This window comes from Metarhizium acridum (genome assembly GCF_019434415.1).
Source record: "Metarhizium acridum strain ARSEF 324 chromosome Unknown scaffold_568, whole genome shotgun sequence".
Lineage (NCBI taxonomy): Eukaryota > Fungi > Ascomycota > Sordariomycetes > Hypocreales > Clavicipitaceae > Metarhizium > Metarhizium acridum.
Window position 1 is genome coordinate 1154123 of NW_027094041.1, and position 21749 is coordinate 1175871.

At 53.3% G+C, this 21749-nt stretch overlaps 8 protein-coding genes across 8 annotated transcripts; 3 read left to right on the forward strand and 5 right to left on the reverse strand.

Annotated features, from left to right (window-relative positions):
* Window positions 1–1029: 1029 nt before the first annotated feature.
* On the forward strand, window positions 1030–1876 carry J3458_019725 (uncharacterized protein; the record flags this gene model as incomplete). The annotated part of the gene is made up of 3 exons (XM_007813039.2): window positions 1030–1516; window positions 1593–1729; window positions 1791–1876. Exons 1-3 carry the CDS (start codon window positions 1326–1328, stop codon window positions 1874–1876), a joined length of 414 nt encoding a protein of 137 aa, XP_007811230.1. The 5' UTR covers window positions 1030–1325.
* A 157-nt stretch (window positions 1877–2033) lies between these two features.
* Window positions 2034–2823, reverse strand: J3458_019726 (uncharacterized protein). Its single transcript, XM_007813038.2, has 2 exons — window positions 2472–2823; window positions 2034–2418 (listed from the first exon to the last, which is right to left on the reverse strand). Exons 1-2 carry the CDS (start codon window positions 2608–2610, stop codon window positions 2069–2071), a joined length of 489 nt encoding a protein of 162 aa, XP_007811229.2. The 5' UTR covers window positions 2611–2823; the 3' UTR covers window positions 2034–2068.
* A 29-nt stretch (window positions 2824–2852) lies between these two features.
* On the forward strand, window positions 2853–6265 carry J3458_019727 (uncharacterized protein). The gene is made up of 5 exons (XM_066121657.1): window positions 2853–3717; window positions 3786–3861; window positions 3919–4124; window positions 4179–4239; window positions 4303–6265. The coding sequence occupies exons 1-5, from the start codon at window positions 3490–3492 to the stop codon at window positions 5805–5807; spliced, it is 2076 nt and encodes a 691-aa protein (XP_065973274.1). The 5' UTR covers window positions 2853–3489; the 3' UTR covers window positions 5808–6265.
* A 419-nt stretch (window positions 6266–6684) lies between these two features.
* Window positions 6685–9133, forward strand: J3458_019728 (uncharacterized protein). Its single transcript, XM_007813036.2, has 4 exons — window positions 6685–7261; window positions 7366–7655; window positions 7824–8526; window positions 8590–9133. Exons 1-4 carry the CDS (start codon window positions 6751–6753, stop codon window positions 8694–8696), a joined length of 1611 nt encoding a protein of 536 aa, XP_007811227.2. The 5' UTR covers window positions 6685–6750; the 3' UTR covers window positions 8697–9133.
* Window positions 9134–9627: 494 nt separating this feature from the next.
* Window positions 9628–11644, reverse strand: TES1_2 (acyl-CoA thioesterase). Its single transcript, XM_007813035.2, has 2 exons — window positions 11169–11644; window positions 9628–11098 (listed from the first exon to the last, which is right to left on the reverse strand). Exons 1-2 carry the CDS (start codon window positions 11274–11276, stop codon window positions 10175–10177), a joined length of 1032 nt encoding a protein of 343 aa, XP_007811226.1. The 5' UTR covers window positions 11277–11644; the 3' UTR covers window positions 9628–10174.
* Window positions 11645–12271: 627 nt separating this feature from the next.
* J3458_019730 (uncharacterized protein) lies at window positions 12272–16305 on the reverse strand (the record flags this gene model as incomplete). The annotated part of the gene is made up of 3 exons (XM_066121658.1): window positions 12272–13465; window positions 13526–16040; window positions 16286–16305. 3 exons carry the CDS (start codon window positions 16303–16305, stop codon window positions 12272–12274), a joined length of 3729 nt encoding a protein of 1242 aa, XP_065973275.1.
* Window positions 16306–17204: 899 nt separating this feature from the next.
* On the reverse strand, window positions 17205–17516 carry J3458_019731 (uncharacterized protein; the record flags this gene model as incomplete). Its single annotated transcript, XM_066121659.1, has 1 exon — window positions 17205–17516. One exon carries the CDS (start codon window positions 17514–17516, stop codon window positions 17205–17207), a length of 312 nt encoding a protein of 103 aa, XP_065973276.1.
* Window positions 17517–17887: 371 nt separating this feature from the next.
* J3458_019732 (uncharacterized protein) lies at window positions 17888–20345 on the reverse strand (the record flags this gene model as incomplete). Its single annotated transcript, XM_007813033.2, has 3 exons — window positions 17888–19695; window positions 19769–20216; window positions 20286–20345. 3 exons carry the CDS (start codon window positions 20343–20345, stop codon window positions 17888–17890), a joined length of 2316 nt encoding a protein of 771 aa, XP_007811224.2.
* Window positions 20346–21749: the final 1404 nt, after the last annotated feature.

A 21749-nucleotide genomic window follows, 5' to 3' on the forward strand; every position in this document is an offset into this window, starting at 1 on the left:
GAGAGACAGAGGCAAAAGGGCACTTATAGAGCCATGCGGCCGTCATGAGCTTCGTTGACCAGCAGGATGCCGAGACGAGGCTCGATAAGTGCCCGCGCATGCTGCTTGTCCAGGCTCCCTAATAACTCGAAAAGGAATGGGGGCAAGAGTCCTCATATGTTTCGAGATTAAGTTTATGCTTGGGAATAGGCCACATGGCGGTATTGAGCCTATTAATATGTCGGCTGAAGAGCTACTTGAGAATAAAGAAACTACGCGTTGAAATATTTATTAAATCAAAGAGATTCTTGACGCTTTTGAGTAATCTTGAACTCATATTTACCACGTTTACGTAAAAAGTCTGGAATTGACTAGAGAAAACTCTTAGTTTTACGCCCGCGTCAAAAGTTACTGATGCTCTTATTTTTAATATAAAAAGCTAGTCGCGTCATTTACGTCCGTTAAAAACTCAAGGCGACTATGACACCGAAACTGAATCTGGCTGGGTTGTTAAACGACATGCATCTCATCTTTCTCTCGACAAGCCCGAACGCGCGTCAGCAGATAACTTTCTTGCCGGCGTCCTCAGCCGCTTTGGAACGGCGGGCTACGGCGGCTACGTCCGCTCTACCAGCGACGTACGGGCATATAAGTTGAATTCGGCACCGACAACCGTCACTTACTGGTGTGACAAGGCTTGCGAGGGGCAAAGCTCCGTTGATGCGCTTTGCTGGACAGCTCGATCAAGAAGGCTTCTGGGGTCGGGTTACCGCTGACTTGGTTGCCCATCGGGACTCTTTGGTGAATCTTATTCTAACCGCACTTGTAAGACGAATAAACACGGCATGCCGCTTCTCGATAAATTAGAGTCAACGCATACTAGCAGCTTTTCATCACCTCATTCTATAATCTATATATATGCTCGAGAGTCGAGACAGATGTTCTCCACTTCCAACAATCGCATCCCAAGACAAAAGGGTGACGTGCGGATTACAAACCACCCCATGCAAATGCCGGGAAAAGTCACATCATCCCTCTATCCATACACACAAAGGCCGTTTATTACTGATGCAAGTCTCTTTGAACATGGACAAAACCTGTAAGCGGATCCTCCCGATGCCAAAAGGGTCGCATGGGCACCTTGATGGGTAGAACGTCTTGGTCTCGTGGGAACCTTTATCGACAGTTTGGCGACAATATCTGCTTCTCGTCTCTACATTTTCCCTCTTTTACTTTATTTTCCTCTACTGATATTCCATCAATCTCCGCGTTCCTCATATTTCCAGTTTTGGACTTTGATTCTATCCCTCAACATACAAATATATACTTGCGAGCAAACGTCCAACATGTGCCCGGAACGAGACATTGAAAAGATCGCCAAAGGCTGGACAATTGCCATGCTTTATTCCAAGGAGCGCTTAAAACGGGTCTATGGCTGGGGGAATGACCAGTTGGAAGAAGCTGCCAAGGGCGGGATACTAGTTCTGGAGACGGTGTGCTTGTTTGTGCATGCTTGTGTTAAGCATGGTCAATACCAGTACGTTTAGCCTTGTTTGCTCAGTTTCTCCGTTGACCATTGCCTCTGTGGTTTGATGGGCGCTAATTTAATCCAGACTGCCGTTCGAGTTTTGGAAAGTCCTCCATGCAGAGTACGGCATTGTCGTGTACCCCTCGGCTTTGACCGAGGACATCGACGTGCAGGGTTTAGGCGTCGATGTATCATTTATGGATGCTTATTGCGGGCATATCGGTCGGTTCATTTCTTTGCAGGAACCAGCTCTTTCTTGGTTACTGAAACTGACATTGTATAGTCATGTACGGCAGATGTTGCGGCTCGGACCCGCCTCCGTGTCCGATGCAGTTTCTCAGAGAACCGCCGCCAGTGTACTCCAAGTAAGAGGAAGCACGAATAAACTATTTGGGCCGAGAAGATGAATTACGCTCGAATGGTTAATATGATGAGGACGGCGTTTATGGTGAAGAGCGCTTTGCCCCGGTGGCGAGGACACGACAAAATGCATTTCAGATGGCACAGCATCAATATAGTACGGGGTGATGGCATTTATACAGCAAAAGAAAATTTTGTAAATCATGACTTCACCTTCTCGCCCATCGCTCCATCTCTATTCGCCCTCCAGACACCCTCCTCGCCATCAAACTCTTCCCTCTTCCACACCTCAACCCTCGACTTACACTCCTCCAAAGCTTCCTCCCCGGCCCGCCATGCTGCTTGTCTATGTGGTGATGATACAGCAATCAAGATGCTCTCTTCGCCGATGGGCACAGTTCCCAGACGGTGGATCATGGCTATGCCCTTGAGACCGTGCTTGTTTATTAATTCCCTGGTAATAGCCAGCATCGTCCTCAGGGCGAGTTTTTTATACGCTGTATATGTGAGTTCTTTGACGGGTTTGCCGGCAAAGTTGTCTCTTGTTGTTCCTGATCAAGGTTAGGCCGTGAGTTTTTGTGGTGACGGTGCCGAGTGAGGATACCTGCGAAGAGGACTATTGCGCCGGCCGCTGGGTTGCGGACGCGGTCCATTATGGTTTGGACGCTGAGGTGGTCTCTTGCTAGGGCAACATAGCAGCCTTCCGATGACAGTTCCCATAAATCCTCGTCTTGAGATGCCATTGCGATGGCGGTTTTGGTTGGGACGATTGTGACGGTAAATATGAGGAGTCGGCAGCGGGGATCTCCGAAAGTGAAGGTATGTATGTGGGAATACTGCCAAACCACCCCGTGAACTAGCAGACTAGGACATAGTGGAAGAACATGCCAGCATTCGCTTTCTGTACCAAATGTTGAGAAAAACTGAAACAAAAATAAGCAGCAAGAATCCGTCCCTTCTGTTGCTTCAGAAGGCTGTGAACATGCAACAGACAGGGTAAGTTGCTCAAGTTGATTGATGACTAAGATCTTCAATGGGCCACACACCATCGGACCCTTCCAACTTAGTTCCGAGCTACTTACTATCCACCTCACGCTTCGTTCATTTCTGATTTTTGTTCCCCTTGTTGCATCTTCGCGCCAAAGCATCGTGCACATCGCCGTTATGCGCGACGATTATCACGGACGATCCCCCGACCGAGGGCGGCATCGAAACGACCACGACAACATGGGAGCCTCGCGAGGCAGAGGCGGAGACCGAGAGGGCCAAGACCGGCAGGACGACCATTACCGATCGCGTCATGGTAAAGACATGATCCGCGCCTTGTGTGGAGACTGATACAGCCTTCAAGCCTCTTGTCACGGAGCTTTTGTATTAAGACTAGACAAGTTTTGTTCGCTAACTTACCCACGGGGCGTCGAGACTATTCCAGGTCTCCTACAAGGCACAACTTCTACGACGACCAACGGGAGAAAGCACCACAACGCCATCACCAAGACCTGGGCAGCGGAAGGGATTATGATTACCGCTACGACGGCCCAGATGATGAGTACAGAAGACGAGACCGGAGCCCCCGTCATCGATCAAGACATTTGGATGATCGGGGTCATTCATACGAGGACATGTACGACGATGGGGGCCGTGATGAAGGCAAGCAGCGGGGACGTTATGACGACGACGAGCCCAGAGACAGCGGCGAGTATTCTCACCGTGATGGTCGTAGAGGGAGATCCCGTAGCCCTTGCGGCAGGCATTACAGAAGTCGGTCCCGGAGCAGGACGCGAGATGCTGGGAAACCCACAGACACGGTAATCCTCGAGGGACTGCCGTATAGTATATCGTCTGCAGAGGTGAGTGAGAGCGACTGTCGAGGGTGGGTAACTCATACTAGCGAGCGAAAACTGATGGTGGTTGCCAGGTTCGCGACAGCCTTCTTGCCAACTCGATTGCGGCTGAATTTCCGTCCATTGATGTGAGACTTTCATCTTCAAGAGGTCAGTCCAGCGGCTGGTGGTTTTTCCGACGCACATTTGACTCATACCCATGAGCAGGAAACCGACGAGCATTTGTTCAGTTTGAAGACGTGGACCAAGCAACTGCTTTCGTTAAAGAGCATTTCCCAAAAATCCTTATTGAACTCCAGCACTCGACTGATGACGCACCAGACGGCAAGTTTGAAGCATATATTCACTATGCCCGCAATCGCGATGACGGTGACACCCGGCAGATTCGGGCCGCCGACTGGATTTGCCCACAAGTGTGTATTTTGTTTGCTATTTCGTGCGGGGAAAAGATGGGCTGACCTCTTTAGTGTGACTTTCTGAACTTTTCTACAAGAACGAGGTGCAAAATATGCGGCACACAGCCAGCGGGTAAGAATGAGCGATGAGCGATCCGTTGGGCGGCCGTGACCCATACGCTAACTGGTATCGAAGCGAACAACTGGGAACAAAGCCTCACAGGTGCGGCCGATGTCGCCGACGGTGCTGAAGCCGTGTCGCAGATATTGGTGGTATATCCGCTGGCATCATTCGTGACTGAAGACATGCTTGCGAAAGACCTCAAACTCCTCGAAAAGTCAGAGGAACCAAAAAGCTCGACCAATGGGCCAACCAAGTTAAAGTCAACTGCCCCAGGAGCCGATGTCTCTCGCTACGGTGCGAGGCCGGAGTCGCTACACCGCGTGTTTCTCATACGCGAGGTGACCTCGGGAGAGAGCTTCAAATACGGGTTTGCCGAGTTCTGGACCCTTGAGGATGCAGCTGCGGCAGTGACAAAGTTTCGCATGTCTCGCTCATTTACTGTTGCCGGCTGTGCTGTTACCGTTGCTCCGACACACATGGGCGTATTTCTACCCGAGGAGCGCGAAATCGCGCCGAATATCGAACACATGTCGTTTAATCCGCTCTTCAACCCCTCTCTCCGAGTACGATATCGGGACATGCACGTATTTCCAAGCCAACTAGTCGTCACATCCGAACCACCTGCCGACGTTAACCTCAACGCCGCCAAATCCACCGAGGACGAACAGAACGACAAGAAGCAGAAGAAGCGCAAAGCCGAAGGGAGCCTAGCCGCGTCCGCAGCCAAAAAGTCGGTCCCCATGGCAGGCCAAATGGCAGTCTGGCAGAGGAAACACGACGAGCTCCGCGGCGTCGAAGAAGGCGACGACGCCTCAAACGGGCAACCCGACTCAACAACCAAGTCGGCTCCGATCAAGATTTCACTGTCAAACTCTACAAAACTCGGGGCTCCGTCGGCACCCCCAACATCCGCAAGACACCCATCGCCGCGCGCAAAATCACCCACTGCCCAGGCCACCCCACCACCAAGCTCACCGCAGCACGTACCGGAAAGTACTACCCCGAAAGAAGAGACGTACATGGACAGAGAAAGACTCATGTGCCTCATCTGCATGCGCAAGTACAAGTCCATCGACGAAGTCAACATTCACGAAAAGTCGCGGAACCACAGATCCGCCATGGAAGACGGCGAGAAAGTCAAGGCGGCCCTCCCGCGGCTCGCCACGCGCGATAAACGCCAGAAGCAGGATCCGCAAGTAACTCAGTATCGCGACCGGGCCAAGGAACGGCGTGACATTTACAACCAACCCAATCGACCCTCCCAGGCCCCCAAGCCCAAGTCTGAGTCGAAGAAAGCGCCCGAGGAACCGAAGCCCGCGGTCAAGGTTGCATCCAAGGGAGCAGGGATGCTTGCCAAGATGGGCTGGACAACAGGCGTAGGCTTGGGGGCGAATAATGACGGCCGCACAGAGGCAATTACTACGAATGCGTACCAAGAAGGCGTGGGGTTGGGTGCCGAGGGCAGCAATTTGGGTGATGCGGCAGAGTTGGCGGAACGCAAGACCAAGGGCTCCTACTCGGATTATTTGACTACCGTGCAGGATAAGGCGAGGGAGCGATATAGTCAGATGAACTGATGTTGTTCAATAGTGTACAATTGGTAAATCAGGTGCAGCCTGTGGCAGAATATAGTTGCCCATCAAGAAGCATTCACTTGCACCAATGTGCTATATTGTGTGTTTTTTGTTATAGAGCGCGATAAAAGGTACTTTGACCTGGATATATTTTGCCTCTCACATTTAAGTCTCTTAGCCTCCAAGGTCGAAAGCCCCGCAGCATCTGCGTGTCTGTAAGAGCTCAAGAGCTGCCATCTCTGCCAGCCTGCTGGTTTTGGGGGTCCCGGTAGAGGGAAACACCATTCGGTTTAAATCTGGTGCTCTGTGGGCCGCAACCCCAACCCGGCCGAGCATTCAATCTTGTGCGAGGTCTCGCGTTCCACGCATCCGGACCGAAGCTAGGTAGAAAACCCGGTGGACGATGCAGCGAGCAGGGTGAAAGGGTCAGCCGCCAAGCGAGCCGCATTTCTATCTCTGGCGCTGTGAGGCTCAGGCTGACATGGCACGACTATTTAAAGAAGGCCGAATGGACGGGAATTGGGCGGTCGAGTCGTCAACCTTGGCACGCGGGAGTTCCTGGGCGGGCAAATCGGCGGCTGCTCAATGAAGTTAAGCCGGATCGCATTACGGGGGTGCATGGGCCCGCTGCCACTTTCTGCCTCCACAGGCTGGGAGCCCAGGCCCAAAGTGCCTGGTCTTTTTTACTTTACCCTTGGTACAGCAGCTTACCCATAGCCACCCCAATCGCTCGATCTATTGGCCGCCTTGTCCCACGGCCGACAGCTGGTGTTGTGGTGTGGCTGGTGCTCCGCCCGTAAGCGAGGATAACGACTACCAAGACATTGAAATCTGCGTGGCTCAGCTCCTTTTTTTGGGTCTGAAAGTCGACTGGGCCCATGCCGTTATTTCCGCGAGGCACCGGGGGCGGGGGCTGAGCTACGTAATCTATTTATTGATCAGCCACATGGGTTGCTTCATCGGCTGCCTGGGGTTTCATACTTATAGATGCGTCGTCGCCCTGTGGTTTGGGGGAGCTGGTAGTTATATTTTTTCTGCGTCCTGCGATCCAAGCTTCTCCGGCCCCCCCTCCCCTTCTTCCGGCCTGCCAGAGAGACGAATCGACTTCACCATGCCTTCACTCCACCACGCGGTGCTTGTCCTGGGCGCCGTTGCGACGGTTTCCGCGGGCACGCTCTCGGTTCCTCTCGAGCGGCGAGGCCCCAGCCAGGAGCACTACCGGCTGCTTGGCCGGGCCATTTCCCGTCGAGCCGCCGACAACGGGACCGCCGAGCTGACGGCCCTGAATAACATCACCGCCGCTGGGTACTATGCCGACTTTGCCATTGGCACGCCGGGCCAGAATCTCACTTTCCAGCTCGACACGGGCAGCAGCGATACCTGGATGAACTCGCCCCGGACGCAGTACTGCCGCAGCGCCATGGCGCAGTCGGAGGCGGGCTATTGCACGGCTACTTGTATGTCCCGCCCCAGCAATTCACATATATCACGGGTCAACTCTGTGGTCACTTTTGGTCCGCTCGAGAAGCTCGCGCAAAGAAAAGGCTAACATGGTGGCCAGTCAACCCCCAAAACAGCAAGACCTTCAAGCTCGTCGATGAGGGTGGCTTCAACATCACCTACCTCGACCAGCGACGCATCACGGGCGATTACTTCAACGACACCGTCACCATTGGCGGCCATGAAATCAACAACCAGCAGCTGGGCCTCGCCATCTCGTCCGTCCGCCCCACGGGCATCATGGGCCTGGGCTTCAGCGCCAATGTCGCCACGCCCAACAAGTACCCTACCGTCATCGACAACATGGTTAGCGAGGGAATCATTGCCCATCCAAGCTTCAGTTTATACTTGGTGCGTTTTGCCCACGGCTGCTCCTGCCTGCCCTTGTCTTGCCTGCCGAGATGGCGGCGGTCAAACAAGAAGAAGATATTAAAAAAAAAAAAAAAAAGAGAGAGAGAGAGAGAGAGAAGAAAAAGCGTGCTCTACACATGGCTTCAACTTTGCTAACATGGCGCGCAGAACGACCTCGATGCCAACTCCGGCACCATTCTCTTCGGCGGCATCGACTCTGCCAAATTTCTCGGCAGCCTGGCTACTCTCCCGATCAAGCCGATGCCCAACGCCGAGGGCACAAACGTCACCTCGTACGCTGTTGCCATCAAGTCCGTCTCCGCCACGGGCGTCAACGTCCCCTCGGTTGCTCCTCAGTCGGTCGGCATTCTGGACTCGGGCTCCACCATCTCCCTGGTACCCGATTCCCTTGCCAAACCCATCCAGGACAAGTTCGGTGTCATTGTGATTGAGATTCAGGGCGAGACCGCGCCCCCCATGATCGACTGTGCCTGGAAAGGCAGCAAGGGCGACGGCATCGTCATCAGCTTCGAGTCTGACAACAAGACAATCAAGGTCCCCATTGCCGACATGGCCATTGACAGCCTCCCCGAGGAAGTGCAGCAGATCCTCAAGAGCAAAGACGCACCCTCTGGCTTCAAGGACTGGACCAGCGCCTGTCTCTTCGGCCTGGGGGGCTCGTCGGCATTTGGCGTCAGGGACGACCAGTTCTACCTGCTGGGCGACACCTTCTTGCGCTCCGCCTACGTTGCCTACGACATGGCCAACCAGCAGATCGGCCTGGCCCAGTCCAACCCCAACGCCACCGGCTCGAATGTCGTTGAGATACAAAAGGATGCCAAGACCTTTCCCAACGTCCAGGGCTCCGACGGTTAGTATATAATCCCCCCGCAACCCCCCCTCGACGCAACATCCACCGCTAACACATGACCAGCGCCTGGCCCCGGAGAGAAAGCCAGCGCCTCTGGCCGTCCTGTTCCCTCCTCCGTCGCCGCCACTCTCCTCCTGGGCGTGGCTGTCGTTTTCTCGGCTTTTTTGTAAAGGCGATATTTCTAAATTTTATAATGATTATTCTTTCTTGAATTCCGTACATGTATGAATGGCTTGACCACGTAGGGGGTCGAGCTGAACGATATGGCGCTGATTTATATTGCCATTTAGAACATGGTCATTTCGATACCCTCGTTGGAGCACACGTCATTTCTAGCTGGCGTTCTCAACAAACTCATCATGACCAGATTCATAGACTACCGTGGGGGGGGGGCAGAATTACAGCTAGATTGGGTAAGCTGGCTATCGCACCCAATACTCTAATGTAGTACAGTATATTAGTTGGTGTATACTTTTTAGGCCAATGTGTCTGCTGTAGACTGTCACGTCTTGTTGTCCTCCATGTGAGAAGATGTTGGACGGAAATGGAGCCTCCCAGGGTTGAAGGGGACTGGGAAACCCCGCGGCGCAAAGCATCTCGCCCATTCCGCCACGCGGTTGTGTAAGCGCAGGTCTGATCACGCCCAAATTGTTCCCATGGCTCATGTACTGCCTCGCCCTGTAAGCCGTCCCACCATTGCTGCTTTCGACCCGGGCCTCTAGAACGCAGTCGAGGATTCTGGATGAACCGTACCGGGGGAACGGCAAACGCAGTTTCGTCAACTGCGACTGGCGCAGTGTTGAACATGTGTCGGCTAGTTTCCTTGGGTGGATGTTTTTGCGACAAGCTAGCATGAGAGCACGGCTGGGTATAACGTAGAGCGTGTTGCGGCATGCATTGAGTACAGCCAAGAGTTGATGGACCTGGCTGCCAGACATGCATAATGTAGACGGTTTAGGGCCAGGCGCTAACTAGCATTGAGAGAGTGTAGCCTAGATAGTACACATTATAAGGATTTGATTACAGCACATCTTGTATTACCATGCCGTAAATATAGCTTCTTGGTCATGACGTATAATCAGCCGAGGCGGATTAGATTGGCGCCCGACAAGGAGTAAAACAGCACGTCGGCAGGCAACGGCAGCTAGCTCGTCACACGGCAAACGACCACGGGACCTGGCTATCTGGGGTAAATTCAATAAATTGCCAAAACGTATTTTCCCTTTAACTAACCAGGGGCCTGGGGACGCCTGTATTGTATATCAGATTAAAGAGGTAGAGCGGAGGCTTGCCCACGTTCCGTATTCACCCACTCGGCCACCTTTTTCATCCGCCTTGCCTAACAAGTGTACAGGACAGCTTCTACCTCGGCCCTTGACGATGCACGTTACGATGGACAAGCACTCCCGGGAGACGCGTGACATATTCTAATTCGCCTTGGATTTTATGTCATGCAACTGTAGCATCTAACTTGTGGACTCGGACTCGGGGGACTGGACAAAAACTACACAAAAACTTGGCTCTAGGAAAGTATATCAACATGCCTCACTGGGTAACCGTGCCTCCTCCCTGTCCTGGTTTATAACTTGCTCTTCTCGGCTTCGTCCGCAGCTAGTCGCACAACGCCCTATGACCCAGTTAGCTTAATTCATCCTCTCAAACGAGCATGACGCGGACTTTCCTCTTGCACACAAGTCGCCAGCAGCGTCCCGTCCTTTGCAAATATACGCTGCGTCACAAATCCACGTCCGTCGCCGGACCAGGGGCTCTCCATGTCTGCAAACATCCACTCATCCACCTTGACGCGCCCGGGCTCGTGGAAGTAAATGCTGTGGTCCAGGCTCACCATCATGCCCAGCTTGGGGCGCGTCTTCCACTCCTCGACAGTTGATCCGAGGCCTTCAAACTCAGCCAGCTCCTTGACGTGCTTTTGGTATTCCTCCGCCATGTCGTCATAGTCTTCTGGCTTAAAGGGCAGTCTCCAAAGGTGGTGAACGCGTGCTACCGTGCCGATAAAGGTGCTGTCCGAGGCATATGCCAATGCATTCAAATGTGCCTGGCGGCCGCCTGCCTCTGAAATTTTGCCACGGCACCGCATCCACTGCTGGCATCTCTGCTCATCCGGCCGGGCTGTTGGATCTGAGCCGCGTACGGCAGGCATGCGGTAGTTCTGGAAAGGCCCGCCCTTGTCCCATTCGGGCTCCTCTTGCCAGTCCAAAGGCGGAGGGGACTTGGCCTCCTCTGGCATCGGGACGGCGTGACGAACCGTCTTTTCGCCGCCCGCATCCTCACGGACGAAGCTAATGGTTGTGGTGAAGATGCAGCGCCCTCGTTGGCGCGCCTGGACGGTGCGCGTGGCGAATGAGCGGCCGTCACGGACTCGCTCAACGTGGAAGAGGATAGGGATGCTTCCGGACCCGGCCAAGATGAAGTAGCAGTGACAAGAGTGAGGGTAGAAGTCGTCGGGGACCGTCTTTTGCGCCGAGGCAAGACATTGCGCAATGACAGTTCCGCCATAGACGCCTCTTGCGCCGGGAGGGACCCAGGCCCTGCGCGTGTTTGTGAAGATGTCCTGGGGGTTGGGTCAATGGAACATTCCAAGAGAAATACGGAGCACAAGCAGAGGCATGGGAAACACGTACAGAGCCCAAGACTCCAACCTCGGTCACCTCCAAGACATTTTCGATCGGGGCCTTATTCGGATCCGCAGGCGGCGGCCTCAACAGTGTCGACCGTTCCTCGGGAGCCATAATATTCTTGCTTCTTCCTTGTGGCGTACAATCCGGAAGGGAGAGTTGGCAGCAGCTCAGCTATTCCCCAATGCAACCGTGGTGAACGGCCTCCCGCTTATGTGGGGATATAAGCGACTGGAATACGACTCCGGGGTAGAAAATCGACCAACCACTCCGAGTCTGTACACACACGGCCAGCCGAGGCAAAACGTGCGAATGGCTGTAGATGCTCTTCAGAGCACACGGCGCAGCACACAATGGCCAAATGAGTCGCTCGTTGAGAGTGAAGCAAGCCGAGAGAAGGACGGCCGAGAAGCTGATGCAGGAATTGAGAATTGAATCCTCCAGGAAGGCGCGTCACTGGTGCAGGAGCAACGTCCCCCTTCGGCCAACGTCCCACGTCTGAGCCTCGGCTAACCCACACCCGCAACTTGTTGGAGACTGGGATTAAGGTTGTCTGGTGTCACACTCCTTCCCTCCCCTCACCCTGGGAACATGGGATGCGGCGGGCCAATTGCCGCCCGTGCAATTTCTTTGCAAAAAAGTGGGGGAGCATATTTGTATTACATAACTTACCAAGAATGCGCCCGGGAATAAAAGTTACAAGATGGTTTGAAAGCACGTCCGTCCCTATGAGTGTGTTTGCGTCCAGTGGCAGCAGAAGGCTGGGCTCCTCAATACCCAAAACCACCCACTGCACAGGTGTCTTGTGATATAAGTAAACATCTCCTATTGTTGTTTATACACGGATCCTATTCATGCCACGGTGCTTCATCATTGTCATACCCATCACCGCAGCAATTCGTCACACCCGCCGTTCAATACAATTTACGAGCAAAGTCGACAGACGACACATTGTATCTTTATATTTCAAACGGATCGAGTCCAGCTTTGCATTGCCCTTTCAAGCGAATGGATAGATTGTTCCCTGTACTCTTGACCCCGTGGTCCTCTTCGCTCCCAAAACCACAGCAAACTCCAAACATGCAATCGTGTAAAAGCCTTGCCCTTGTCTATTGATTTACATCCTCAAAGATTGGCTCTAGCCCTGCCCACGCATTTGGGTCTCCGTTTGGTCCAGCCTTTTCGCGTTGCTGCCAGTATTTGCCGTTGAACTTCCAATATGACTCCCCAGTGATCTCGCACGTTTCCTTGCTGAACCACGCCGGTACAAACTCCTCGCCCTTGGACTCACGTATTCTGCGGCGGGCTCGCTGCGCCTCTTCCAGTCGATTCTTCTCTGTAGCGGCAAGGTCGTACTCGCCGTCCTCCATGGCACGCTGATCGGGCCGGAGACGAGAGTCAGTTGGTGCTATCCATGGCCTGAGCTTGTCGTCGATATGGTTAAATGTCAGTACGAACGGCGTCAAGTTGAATGGAATGCCAGCGGGCCTCGGGTTGGCCTCCCAGATCAAGTAGGCTCGTGTTGGATCGTTCATGGCACCCTTGTGCAGAGGGCCGGAATCCTTCGGTTCGTCGATAGACGCCTCATACCCAGGCGTTAAACGAGCGTATAGCTTCGAGTTCCAACGTCCGCCCAGACTAACTCGGACATTGCCATCTGCATCCAGAACTTTGCCAGAAATCAGATACGCGCTCGACGCCTTCCATCCACGAGCCTTGAAGTCAAGGATGGCCACCTCCCCAGTCGTCCAATTCTTGATTTCCATCAGGCCATAATTGTCTACCGTCGGGTTGCCAGTGATAATGCCAATGACCGACGAGGTGACCTTCTTCCATGTGTAGAGCTCCTCCTTTCCACCGGCAGTAGGTCTCAGCTTCAGGAACCATGTGCCAAGAGGGTTGATATCAAACGATTTGCCATAAAACTTGGATTTTACGGCAGATTCGCCCCAGTATTCCCAATTTGGCGATTCGGCCCATGCGGCACCAACAGGAGGATGGTGGCTAACTTGCTCGATAAAGAAGCGGTAGTTCTTGTCCGGTCTCACGTATTCGAATGTCTCTCCGAGCAACGGGTTGAATGGCTTGGCAACACGCCCGATTGTTGATGCATACTCGCTGGCAGCAAAAGCAGCAACGTATATTAGGCGTTCAATTGAATCGGCGCGCTCCGCAGCCAAGTCCAGCAGGTCAGCATACTCCATGTCTTCACAACAGCGATAAAGCAGAGATGTGGGTTCGTTGAATGATACAGGCAACGTCATCTTTGTCATGTCCTTTCCAATCATGGATTTTAGGATGCCCTGTAAACTATTTGTTAGACTTTTGACAATCGTCAGTGGCACAGAATCACGCTTACTCACCCAAAGTGAAATCTTGGGACGATCATCGGCATCCATCTTCAGTCTGCGTCGGATGCCGTTCTCGTAACCCTTGAATGAAGGGCTAATATCAACGCCGGACACAATCACATCCTTCTGAGGCTGGACAGTCTCCCCATGTGGCATTTCAGCGACTTCGACTTCGCCGGCGTCTACTGCATCAAAGAATTCCTCTTCGTCGCCAGATTCGCTTTCTGACAGCTCACCCAGTTGGTCTAAAGCTGTCGGTCTGCGTCCAATACTTCTAGGAGGAGATTTCGCGGCTGCTTCCACTTCTTCTTGCAGAGCTTCGGTTGTGGGTGTGCCGACACCGGAAACACCGCCGGCTTCAATGACCTCACGAAGGGCCTTCTTGGTCAAGCGACGCTTCTCCTCCGCCTCGCCCATCCGTGCCTCAAGTTCTTCGTGTTCGCGAGCAACCTGCTGCATGCTGTCTTCCCACATACGGCGCAGAATTGCCTCACGATCCAAACGGTACTGCCAGTAGGCGTCTCGGTCCTTGGAAATTCGAAGCAAATCGCCAACCAGCCCCGTCAAGCTGCGAATCGCCGCATCATAGGTATACAGCGCCTGAGTTACATTCGTGTCAGACAACGGTGTGGCGGGGCTTTGAGTGAGCTGTGCCATAAGTGCCGTGTGAACTCCGGACATGGTTTCCAGCTGGATCTTTGCGGACTGGGCTGTGATGTTGAGTGCATCCTTGCTCGCTTGTGGCGCATCGCGCACGCTCCTGTCATCGCCAAAATCGTCGTCGTCGTCAATTTCGCCTGGGATGACTGGACCTCCGTTGCCCTGTATACGAGAGACGTCACCATCGGTGGCCGCATCTGCAAATTCATCGTCGTCTATACTGCCGATCGTGCTTGCTCGTGTCAAGTCAGCCTTTGGAGGCGTCATCCTATTGTGCGACGCGGTCCGGCTTGGCAGCTGTGAAGTGCTGCGTTGTAGATCTGACAGGCTAGCATTCTCACTAGGTACCTCATGGAGTGAAAGTGAGCTCTGCTCAGCCTTGGCGATTTTGAGGAGCTCTGCGCTGCGGGCTGCCTGCCTTTCTTCCTCCTTTGCCTGGTCCTTGGTCCACTGGACAGAGTTGTTGAGTGCCCAGAACCAGCGCTTGGCTTCGACCTCGTGGTTCGCCTTGAGGGTATATTTGACGGATGATTTGCCAATAATCTCAAACTTGGTCTTCTCGTCAGCGCTCATGTTCAACTTGGCAATCTTCATATTGATTGCACCTCGGCATGCGGAACCAGCATCGTCTTGGTGCTTGTAGTAGCTGAGGACCCCATCCTCAAGCACAAACCATCTCAACTGGTAGCCCTTGCGGTAATTGGTCCATTTTTTCAAATAGCCCTTCATTTCCCGGGCCTCGCGCCCAGCCATCAAGTCAGTTGCGGCAGCGCCACCAGCGCCTTGTGATGCTGCTTGGCCAAGAACGGCCTTCTCTTGGATACCTCTCTGAGCTGCAACGGCTGCAGGGGACTTTTTCAGTATAGCCTTGACATTGTCGTCATGAGTGACGGACTGCGGCAGTTTTCCCTTGCGATCACGGCGGAAAGGGTCACCACCATGAAGCAGGAGAACCTGGATCAGTTGGGTGTCTTTCTTTCGTGCTGCTTCATGAAGCAAGGTCCCACCTGTTTGCACAGTAACTGGTTCCGAGGCAAACTCAGGACTGTTGATGTCCACCACGGTCTTCAGGCGAGGCTCCTCGAGCACCTGCGCCAGAGTATCGTAGTCGCCATGGGCAATGAGCTCCTGTACCTGCTTCACCTTGGCCTCGGTGAATAGAGAACGCGATAGTTGGAGGATTTGAAAGATTTCGGGATTTCTGGCCAAGTCGAGCGGCAGCTTTCCGTGGTGGTTGGCGACTGCGTCATTGATGTCCTTCTGCTCCAACAAGAGCTTCACAACAGGCGTCCGGCCCTGGATGGCAGCGATATGCAGCGGTGTGTTGCCGTCTTTGTCCCTGGCATTCACATCAACGCTACCGGCGCTGTCCGATAGGACATATTCGATGACGGGAAACTCGGCGCACTGAATGGCGAGATGCAGAATAGTGGTGTCTTCGAGGGGACCGGTGCTGACGGTTGCCACCGAGGAAGTACTGGGTCGGGGGGCATTATCAGCTGTCTCGCGAATCGCCTTGGATATGGAGGCTGTATCGCCACTTCTCAGGGCTTCCACGACCCTGAACTTGCGAACAGACTGCTCCAGGCTGGCACCTTGGCTTGGTATGGGCGCAGGCTTGGCTGCAGCGGTGGGCGATTGTGCAGACGGTATTCTATTGAGCATGGCGGATGCGGTCGAAAGTTTCGAACTGTGTGCTCGAGTGGTCGATTGATGCGACAACGGAGTGCCAGAGGGTCTCGAGGTGGATTTTGGCGAGGCTGTACCGGCGGCGGACCGACCGTCTTCTGAGCCGGACTCGTCTTCGCGGGTTTCTCTGCGGCGAAGCAGGGAAAGAGCCGCAGAGGACTTGGATCGCTTATGCGTGCTATTCAAGGCGAAGTAGGAGGAGGAGCGCACGTCAGCAAGGAAACCAAGAATGCGCAGATTGGCTGGCCGCGGAGGATGCTGTATAGGAATGAGGTAGAGGCAGAGGTAGTTGGGGTGTTGGCGGTGGGGAGGAGCTAAAGGGGCGAGACGGCCAAGCCGAAGGAGAGCAAGTATCACGTCAAGATGCCGGCAAACGCAGGAAAAAAGACTTGCATTGCCAAAGTTGGCACGGGTTGGGCTTACCTGTCTCCCGCTTCCGACATGGCAGCGTATGTGGTGATGGTTGCGGTGGTGGTGATGATGATGAGAGAGCGACGTCAAGCCACCACAGCCCAAGGTACTGCCACCTTGAGAGGGAAGGAGCTGTGGACGAGGGGTGGCCGAGGAGGGGAGGAGACAATGAGGAGGGGGACGGGGCCTGGAAAGGCTGTTGACCCAAGATGCCAAAATGGCTCGCTCAAGTGCGAATCGAAATAGAGTTGAATGGGAGAGTTTCAAATTGCAATCAAAGGCACCGATCGTCTTGCATCCAGGAGGCAGTAGCAGGAAAATTGCAAGGAGAGCGACGTGGACGCAATTGCCGTCGCAACCCAATCATGTCGGCGGCACAAAAAACAGAGCACTCGAGGCTAGGTGGGGAACATATTCTAGCCAAGACATGAATGACATGACGTTGGCAGCCAACCAGGTATTGCTTTGTTCTGGGAGATAAACAAGAGGCAAGCTGAAGCATTCAACCGTTCAGGGCACGTGTGTCAAATAACCACACAAAAGACCATCATCGCAATGTCTATCCCTCCGCGAACCTGTCCGCCCACCTCGGTGTTTTCAATGCCCTTCTTTCCATTCCGTAACAATGGCGTGAAAGCCATGAAAGAATAGACAGCCACTCTGCTTCTTTGCCACACTTGTCTGGCCCCGTCTTTTTATTTCCAGACGATGACGCGACGACGTGAGACTCCATGCCGGCCGGCGCATGCGAGATGCGAGGCGGTGGAGTCATCCCCGAGACGGTGCGAATCAAGTATCTTAACGCTGCACTGATACAAGACCCTGATGCCACCGAAATGTTGACCTAGGGGTAGGCAAAGCAGAGAGCTCTAATATCAAAATTGAAGACTACGCAGGTACATAATGGCCCTAGTTTTCATGCCATACACACCTATATAAAGAACAAGAACAGCGACATGGATAATAAACAACTGAGCATTCCATGCTTCGTGGTCCCATATATGAGTAAAACAAAATACACATTGCAGAAAGAAACTCGTGCTTGGAAAATAGAGGCTATAGTTGACGTCTCACAGGCAGTAGTTGTCTTGTATTCGTATACAAGTCGCCAAACTTGGCCGTAGTCAAGCATCTCCGGAGATTCAGCAGGTGACCGACTAGACTCGATACTCATGAAATAACGCTGTCGGTTTGGGACACGCAGCCGCGCAAATCGACTCTTAACCTCCCAACCCGTCGACATAAATCGATTAGCCAAAGAGCAGAGAGGACATGACTTGCAAGAAATGATAGCTTCACGTTTTTGGAATGTTTGCTAACGCTCGATAACGCCAAAGATGAGCGCATCACCACCCCGGTCTTTTTGCACGATTTTGCAAGAGTTCCCAGGCTTTCATATATGCGAATGGCTAGCATAATATGTCTACATGCAACATGTAAAGCCAGCCCATGAGTCATTTAAAGAGAGAAAATAAAAGTCAGACAAGTGGTCCATTAAGAATGGCATTGAGAAGGAGTCCACGAGTCGCTTAGTCCGTAAGAAAATATAAATTGCAACACCAACTATGCGCATCTAGAATAATTGAGTATCCCATTTGCAGATATTCCCTCAACTTAAATGGCCAGAACCTGAGCGGCAACAATGGCAACGAGACCGGTCAGGCCAAGAGCCAGAGTAGAAGCACCGGCGGTCACGGGAGAGCTGGCGACGGCAGAAGGACCGACGGGGGAGCTAGTCCAGGCGTTTGTAGGAATGGCAACACCCGAACACTCAGGGCCGGTGCATCCAGAGCCGTGTTTATTAGTCCAGCTGTTGGTGGGAATAGCAACACCAGGGCACTCGGGGCCGGTGCAGCCAGATCCGGGAGCGTTGGTGGCGCCAGGGCAGCTGAGACCAGAGCAACCCTTGCTAGAAGGCTGGGGAACAACGGCCGTAGAGCGAATAGAGGTCGAGAGAGAGCTGACCTGCTGGACCTTGATGGTCTTGGTGACAACCGTCGTCTCGGTGGCGGCGGACAAGGAAGCAGGTCCCGTGGGCTTGGGGACACTGCCAGGCTCTGTCCCCTTAACAGGGCAGACAGTGGTGTACGCGGGGACAACCTCGGTGGTGATGTGGCCGACAGGGCAGTCCGTCACAGTAGGAAGGCATTTAGTGATAGTGTAAGTCTTGGTGGTATACACAGTGCTAGTGGTCATGACAGGAACCTTGGTAGTCGTAGGCTTAGGAGGATGACGAGTCTCCGTGACAGGGCAGACGGTGGTGTACACAGGAATGACCTCGGTGGTGACACGGCCGACAGGACAGTCTGTCACGGCAGGAGGGCATTCAGTGATGGTATAAGTCTTGGTGGTGTACACGGTGCTGGTGGTCATGACAGCAGCTTTAGTGGTCGTAGGCTTGGGAGGCTGAGCATTCTCCGAGACAGGGCACACTGTGGTGTAAAGAGCGATAGTGTCAGTCGTGACGTGGCCGACAGGACAGTCAGTGACGGTAGGAGGGCATTCAGTCACGGTGTGGACGGAGGTGGTGTAGACGGTGCTCGTGGTCATGGAGACGGGCTTGCTCGTAGTCTGGACAGTCCCGGTAGCGGTCGAGTTGGACCAGTGAATGGAGCTAGTCATACGAGCACTAGATGTGGTTGCAGACTTGGTAGCGGAAGCAGCCGCGATGACACTGGTAGTATCTAGCTTCTCAGAGGTTGCGGAGCTTGTGGTAGGCTTGCCAGACGGGATAGAGGTTGTCGTGACATTACCGGAATTGGTGCTGGCAGTCGTGAGCCTCTCAGAAAAGCTGCTGACTGTGGGCTTTTGAGAAGAAGCGCTGGTAGCGGTAGGCTGAGAAGACGTGGTCGAAGAAGCGGGAGTCGTCTTCACCGTCGTGCTGCTGGTTGTAGAAATGATCTTGGTCGAAGTGGACGTGGAAGAGGACGTCTTGGGAGGTTCCTGGCACACATACTGGACGGCCTCGACCGCACTCTGCAAGAAAGTCTTACCCTCGGCGTCCTCGTTGTTCATAGCCCGCGTAGCATCCCAAAGAGAGACACCACCAAAGTTCTTGTGGGTGCTGTATTTGCATACAAGATCCTTCATGTCCTTGGGAACAATGTAGCCGGAACCAGCAGAATCAGTCGAGGCAGGCAGACCGATAAACAGCTTGGCGTCCTTGCTCTTGCCCTTGGCAACGTTTGCAGCCCAGTCATCATACGAGAATTCGTCACCAGGAGTGTTGTTGGGGATAGCATCACACACGGGGTTGTTGTAGAACTGGATAAAGAGGGCGTCAAACTCGGCATTGGCAATCAACTCGTCGTTCTGGTTAAAGTTGCCGTTTCTGGTAATGACACACTCAGGGGCGGCAGTGATGAACATTTTGTGGCTCTGCTGGCGCCACCAGTTGACCATGGCAATGTAGGGCTTGTTGCCTATCGTGTTGACGTTAGGATATTTTTTCTGTGAAGGGGGCAACAGAAGATGTTGTATTCGTGGAAGTCTTACTGAATTTGGTAGACCTGTCCTCCAAGTCCAGATCGAAACCATCGATGGAAACGTGCTCGGTAGGGCTCTTATCGAAGGGTCGGGGACCCGTCCAACTGCTCTTATAAGGGCCGAAGGCATTATACAAGAACTCGGCGAACTCGACGCCCTTCTCCTCGGAAGATACATCGTAATCACTTATCCCTGGCAAAGGGGCGCCGCCAATGGCCAGCAAGACCTTGACGCCCTTGGACTGGCAGTAAGGGATGTCTCTCTGGATGAAGGTGCAAGCACTGAGCAACTTGGTGTTCTTGCCGTCCTTGATGTAGACCTCTCCGGCGCAGTTGGCACCGAAGTTACTTCCGGGATAACCATCGCCGTGCTCGGGGGAGTTGTTGATGAAGGAAACAGTGGCATAGTTGACACCAGAGTCGCAAATATCACGGAGGAAACGACCACCAGTTTGACCCTATAAGAAAATATGCAGGCATTAGCGCATTTTGCTGTGAGCGACATAGAAGGAAAATGTCTTACATACCCAGTAGGCGTTCAAAGCTGGGGCCGCACCGCCAACACCAAGACCTAATGACAAGGACATGGTGATGACTTGTTATTCGCACACAAAGAAAGATTGTAATATGGCCGAAGCCTAGTAAGGAGTGTAATGATGCTGAGATCAAGGAAAGGACGCAAACAAAATGCTTGCAAGACGGCCAAGTACCGAGCCGTTCTCTGGGACTGACAAGAGACAGAGTTGAGAGCGAGAAACAAGAGTCGAGTCGCAAGAGAGGAGGAGGGCGCTCCATTTTGTCTGCTTCACCTCATCCCCCAAGCCATGGAGGCAACTGACGGTGTGGGCTCGGGCACTTCCATTCTGGGCCGGCCGGCATAGCAGGCTCATCCTTTGGAATAGCAACGTAGAGCCAACCCATGGAGACCCATCGCCAAACGTCCCGCGGATCAACTAGCATGAAGATGTGGGGGAGGGAGTGCATGGGATACACACTCATTTCCCCAATCATCATGGTCTTGACGAGTGCCAAAGGGCCAAAGGCGAGGATTGGGTACGCCAGCATCAACTAGGGCTGACGTGAAAGGCACCATAACGTTCTGTGATATTCAGGAACAGGCTTAGTTCCGTGTGTAATTGTGGTGGCGTATTGTCAACCATTGGATCAACCCATCAACTCAGGTATAAGGACCACACCAATGCAACTAACCCTAGCCAGGGCCTCGGAGCCATTGAATGATACCATCCAGCCAGTTTGGTTGTCCATTTTACACGTCTGCAAGGCACGACTGCCACAGCGTAACATTCCTTGTGCGCTTTCCATCGTTACGGAGGACAGTCCGACTCATGGTGCGAGGCTGTAATGTACAATGTACATATAATCATACCTCCATGTAATGATACCATAATACCTCTGGTATAGCAAGCGTACTATAGGTATGTATGTTATATGTCTAAGGCCAAAGAAACAATGAGTGAGGGAGGGAGACTTGACATTTGTTGCGTACCTACCAACAAGTTGCTCAGGATAGAATGCTTCAAAAGTGCTCTTTACCGGCAATGCCTGCGTGTCATGAATGAAGCACGTCGTACCACTACCCAATCGTCAGTCCAGGATCTTCAGGCAGATGTGTGCAGGATATTGAAAATACACACGATTCACATTTGTCGAGATGGCTGTCACGACTCTCGGCGATCGGGGCTGAGGGGGCTGCAGCCGCTTGGACAGGACAGGGGAACGTTGAAGAGTCGGGGAAGAAATTTTGGCGGTTACCAGTGCAAATCCGGCAATCGCCGAAATGGTCAACTGCAGGATAGCAAGGTACCGACTCCGTCACGGTGCGTCGTGAGGCGGCGTGGTGCCTTGCGTGTGTAACTTGGGCTGTCGCCACCCCTGCCTGATAGTGTCAAGGATATGGCCTCGACCACCCGAAATGCTCCGCTCTGACTTCCCTCACCAATGCAAGTGGACGAGCATGTCGGGATCCCACT

Coding starts and splice junctions, on each gene's coding strand:
- J3458_019726 (XM_007813038.2), bottom strand. CDS start 2,610: ATGGCATCTCAAGACGAGGATTTATGGGAACTGTCATCGGAAGGCTGC. Junction 2,419..2,471: donor CGCAATAGTCCTCTTCGCAG/GTATCCTCACTC, acceptor AACCTTGATCAG/GAACAACAAGAGACAACTTT.
- J3458_019727 (XM_066121657.1), top strand. CDS start 3,490: ATGTACGACGATGGGGGCCGTGATGAAGGCAAGCAGCGGGGACGTTAT. Junction 3,718..3,785: donor ATAGTATATCGTCTGCAGAG/GTGAGTGAGAGC, acceptor GGTGGTTGCCAG/GTTCGCGACAGCCTTCTTGC. Junction 3,862..3,918: donor GAGACTTTCATCTTCAAGAG/GTCAGTCCAGCG, acceptor ACCCATGAGCAG/GAAACCGACGAGCATTTGTT.
- J3458_019728 (XM_007813036.2), top strand. CDS start 6,751: ATGGGTTGCTTCATCGGCTGCCTGGGGTTTCATACTTATAGATGCGTC. Junction 7,262..7,365: donor GGGCTATTGCACGGCTACTT/GTATGTCCCGCC, acceptor CATGGTGGCCAG/TCAACCCCCAAAACAGCAAG. Junction 7,656..7,823: donor CAAGCTTCAGTTTATACTTG/GTGCGTTTTGCC, acceptor CATGGCGCGCAG/AACGACCTCGATGCCAACTC.
- TES1_2 (XM_007813035.2), bottom strand. CDS start 11,276: ATGGCTCCCGAGGAACGGTCGACACTGTTGAGGCCGCCGCCTGCGGAT. Junction 11,099..11,168: donor AGGTTGGAGTCTTGGGCTCT/GTACGTGTTTCC, acceptor CCCAACCCCCAG/GACATCTTCACAAACACGCG.